General features: G+C 46.9%; 1 protein-coding gene across 1 annotated transcript; it reads right to left on the reverse strand.

Moving 5' to 3' along the window:
• Positions 1 to 1,890: 1,890 nt before the first annotated feature.
• Positions 1,891 to 4,215, reverse strand: LOC141613913 (uncharacterized). Its single transcript, XM_074432655.1, has 5 exons — positions 4,030 to 4,215; positions 3,959 to 3,965; positions 3,652 to 3,872; positions 2,578 to 2,642; positions 1,891 to 2,512 (listed from the first exon to the last, which is right to left on the reverse strand). Exons 1-5 carry the CDS (start codon positions 4,213 to 4,215, stop codon positions 1,891 to 1,893), a joined length of 1,101 nt encoding a protein of 366 aa, XP_074288756.1.
• Between the last annotated feature and the right edge of the window lie 296 nt (positions 4,216 to 4,511).

The raw sequence follows: 4,511 nt of genomic DNA on the forward strand, positions 1-4,511 counted from the left end.
GGCCACCTCTTCCCAATACTTCCACTGTAATTCGCCTTCCCAAGGGGTATGGCTCTAATGGGGTGCCTCTCTGGCCTCACATGGAACAGTTCCTGCTCCATGCCGCTGTCCATTCTCTGGGAAATACCCATCTTCCTGCTGTACTAGATGAAGCTCCTGGACGCGCCCTGCAGGTACCTTTTTTAATTCCCTCTATGTTTCACTAGTCTATTTTGTTCGTGCTGCTGACTATTCTTCTTGCAGGTCTTGCAGGACGGCCTATTCCTGCGTAGGGAGGTTGCCAGATTGATGGGGGAGGTGAACAACCTCTACGTCAACCTGGGGAAGGTGGAGGCATATCTGGCGCTGGCTAGGAGGGAGAAGGTGGCTGCCCGAAGAAGTCGGGTGAGGAGAAGCGGTTGCTTGGATGCACCGGATCTTTGAGAGAAGGGTGGCAGAAGGGCGTATGGAAGAGGCTCATATGGAGGTGGAGCTACTGAAGCACCTGCTCTTGGACTTGGTTTCCGCCTGGAAAATAAAGGTCAAATGCATCAAGGAGTTTGAGGAGGGTGAACACTCCAACTGGGACCTTGCTGAGGAGGAACGGCTGTTCAATGCTGCATATCCAATCAAGCCGGACTTCAGCCTCATCAACGACTTGCTGGGTGGTGATGAAGGAGAGACCAGTGCTAGGACTGAACAACCAGCTGTCGTGTCGGTCGAGGAGGTTAGGGAGGATGCCCTTGTTGCTCAGGGAGGGGAAGGTCCATCTGGGGGAGAGGCTATTGTGGAGCCCAACGCCCCTGTAGATGTTCCTGCTGATGTCGCCCTAGATTCTGCTGCTGCTGCCTAGTTTATGCATTTAAATTTAAATTTTATCTTGATGTTTTGTTGGGCACCCTGTGTGGTTTCCCATTGTAATCCAACTTTTGGTGCCTGGTAGTTTTGGGCACCTTTTAGTACTCTTTGGTTTTTGCCTCGTAGGAGGGGCAAAAATATTTATTTTTCAAATTCCCTCTGCTGAGGGGTGTTTATGAAAATTCATGTTTTGTTCCTTCTGTTGTTTTGCTAGAAATTTTTTGTTCTTTCTGTTTGTGTGCCGGCTTCGTACTTGTTGAGGTGTCTATGGTGGTTCAGGGAGCTTTCTGTCCATCAGGATGCTCGAATCCCTCTGTTTCGACCACGCGCACATTGGGTACTTCCTGCAGGAGGAATAATTTGCTAGTTCCTGTTCATCAGTTAGCCTACTACGATATTGCCTTAATATTCAACTTACCATATCCACATTTAATCAAAAAATAATGATAAACCTAAAAGTGGAAGTAATTTCATAAATCCAAAATTATTTGGGGAGCACAAAGTGGGTTCCTCCAAAGTTTTACAACAACTTAAAAGAAAATAGAGTTTTATTTTGGCCTTTTGAAATACTAAGTACGCTGCTTCCACATTTTGCTCCTTGTGACACCTGTGAAGTTGACACCAAGGGAAAATAAGAAAAAGGGTTTTGACTCAAAGGATTTGAAAGATACGTTGTAAGTTGTCATTTCCTTAGTAGTACCTGCTGAATTCAGGAGACCTAGCACGTGTGTACTGAACGAAAGACCTTGCCTGGTGACTTAGTTGTTCCTGCTGTCAAAAGAGATGTTGCTGTTAGACCGATGTAGGTGGTACAGTCAGGTGGTACAGAACAAAATGATTAGTTCTTTGCGTATGTACCTTATGAGAGAGTGAGCCGTGGCTCCAGCGAGTGGGTTCTGGGGTTGTTCCCCTTCAAGCGATAGCTGCTTAATCAAAGACACTTTTAGCAAGTTAGTTCATATTCTATGGTTTCTGGAGTACTGAATGCTAGGATTCAAAGGTCTTGGAATGTACCTGTTGGAGGTGGAACTTCTGGGCCCTGCACCTAGAACCTCAGACATAATACTTTTTAAGGTGAATGATGTTCCAGGATCTAGGGACACCTTCTCCATCCATAGTCTCCAACTTGTATGCCCCATTACCCACGATGCCTTCTATGCGGTAGGGACCTTCCCAGTTGTAGGCGAATTTGCCTGCACTCTGGTTCATGGTGTTTGGGAATACCTTCCTGAGTACCAGGTCCCCTACCTGCAGCGTTCTCAGCCTTACGTTTTTGTTGTAACTTCTGGCAGTTGTCTGCTTGTAGGCTGCCATCCTGATTTGGGCGCTGGTCCTTGGTTCATCATTGGTATCTAGGCTGCTAGCCATTTCTACCTGGTTTCTCTCTTCGGTGACATATCGATGTGTCGGTACTTGCACCTCAGAGGGAATAACTGCCTCGGCCCCATATACCAGACTGAATGGTGTTTGACCTAATGCCACTTTGGGGGTAGTTCTATCAGACCACAACACGAAGGGGAGCTCATCTGCCCAGTTGGCTCCTATCTCCTCCAGCCTTCTTTTCAGGTTGTTCATGACCATCTTGTTGCTGGATTCTGCCTGACCGTTGGACTGCGGATTCCTAGGATTGGATTTAAACAGCTTGATGTTCCACCTGGCGTAGTAGTCTTCTATCCTGTTAGATACGAATTATGACCCATTATCACATATGATTTCTGAAGAGATGTCATATCTGCTGACATGTTCCTCTTGATGAAAGATATCACATGCTTCTCCAGGATCTGAGGGAAAGCTTCTTCCTCTATCTATTTAGAGAAGTAGTCCGTCATTGCCAGCATGTACGTCCTATTTCCTGAAGCACGGGGTAACGGTCCCACAATGTCCATTCCCCATTTCATAAAAGGCCAAGGCGAGATGATCAAATGCATATGTTCTGCTGGCTGGCAGGAGCGTGCCTTTGGCATTCTTCGTATTTCTTGACGTAATCTATGGCGTCCTTCCTCATGGTAGGCCAGAAGTAACCCTGCCTTAGTGTCTTGTTGGACAGGCTCCTACCCCCTGTGTGATTTTCACAATCACCACTGTGGATATCACACATTACTGCCTATGCCTCCTGTATGCTCAAGCACCTCAGATAGGGTCCTGCCAAGGACTTCTTAAATAGGATACCATCAATATGTACGAATCTGGAGGATTTCATTTTAAAGCTCCTGGTGTCTTTCTGGTAAGGTGGTAATACCTTATAACGTAGCCAACTAATGTAAGGCTTGCACCAATCATCAATCTCTTCCTGGGGTGTGGCAGCACACAGTATCCCTGCTTCGTATGTCCACTAGGTGGTTGCAGCCTTACTGGCGTTCTGCTGTTCATTCTGACGTATGGCAGGTTTCATGACATGTATGAATGGTATAGTACCCCCTGCCCCTGTAGTGAAGGCTGCTCCGAGGGTGGCAAGAGCATCCGCTTCAACATTTTGATCCCTTGGTATCTGCTGGATGTTGAAGGAGGCAAAGCGGAGTTTGAGCTCCTTCGCTACTTCCAGGTAGGCTCTCATTTTAGGATCCCTGGCCGTGTATACGTTATTCACATGGTTTACGATTAGTTGGGAGTCACTATACACCTCGATGCGGCTGATTTGCAATTCTAAGGCTAATTGGAGTCCTAAGATTAGGGCCTCATATCCAGCCTCGTTATTCGTTGCTTTGAACTCGCATCGTACTGCCTGTATTATCTATTCCGCCTGAGGTGATTTCGGACCAGCCCTACCCCTGCTCCCTTTGTATTGGATGCCCCACCAACATGTAACTCCCATACCTGCTCCCCTTTAGCCTCACTTAGGGTCAAGATTTCACTGTCGGCTTGTTCTTGAAGGGTGTGACTAAAGTCTGACACAAAGTCCGCAATGGCTTGGGACTTTATGGCTGTTCGGGGTTCAAATTTCAGGTCGTACCCACTCAGGTGGACAGACCACTTAACCATTCTCCCTGACAGTTTGGGTTTCCTCATTATGGTTCTCAGGGGGTAGTTGATCACGACTGAAATTGTATGTGACTTAAAATAGGGACGCAATTTGTACGAAGCGGTAACAAGTGCTAAAACGAGTTTTTCTAGAGATGTGTACCTGGTCTCTGCAGGTAACACAGACTTGCTTATATAGTATACTGTTTTCTGCATACCTTCGTGCTCTCATACCAGTACAGCGCTTACAGCCGCCTTTGTCGCTGATAGATACAAGTACATCGGTTCTCCCTGTTCTGGCTTGGAAAGAAGTGGAGGGGTGCTCAGGTACTGTTTGATCTCCCTAAACGCCTTTTCATGCTCCTGCGTCCACTCAAATGTTTGGCTCTTCCTCAAGATGTCATAGAACAATCGACACATGTCTGAGGACCTTGATATGAACCGGTTTAGGGCTGCTACCTATCCCGTGAGCCTCTGTACGTCCTTTAGCTTCTTGGGAGATTCTAACTGAAGTACTGCTTTGATTTGCTCCGTGCTGGCCTCTATCCCTCTTTGAGTCACGAAGTACCCCAGGAATTTCCCAGAGGAGACTCCAAAAGTGCATTTCAGGGGGTTCAGCTTCATATGGTATTTTCTGAGGATCGAGAAGGTATTCTCCAGGTGGGACATGTGCTGTTCTGCCTTCTCTTTGACTACCATATCGTCAATGTAGACTT

This window comes from Silene latifolia, chromosome 11 (genome assembly GCF_048544455.1).
Source record: "Silene latifolia isolate original U9 population chromosome 11, ASM4854445v1, whole genome shotgun sequence".
NCBI classification, from domain to species: domain Eukaryota; kingdom Viridiplantae; phylum Streptophyta; class Magnoliopsida; order Caryophyllales; family Caryophyllaceae; genus Silene; species Silene latifolia.

Bases quoted from the DNA above. Each gene is read 5' to 3' on its own strand.
- LOC141613913 (XM_074432655.1), bottom strand. From the start codon at position 4,215: ATGTGTCGATTGTTCTATGACATCTTGAGGAAGAGCCAAACATTTGAG. The intron at 2,643-3,651 runs GTATGGGAGTTA...TTCTCTAAATAG, and splicing joins GTGAGGCTAAAGGGGAGCAG to ATAGAGGAAGAAGCTTTCCC. The intron at 2,513-2,577 runs GTCAGCAGATAT...CGTATCTAACAG, and splicing joins TCTTTCATCAAGAGGAACAT to GATAGAAGACTACTACGCCA.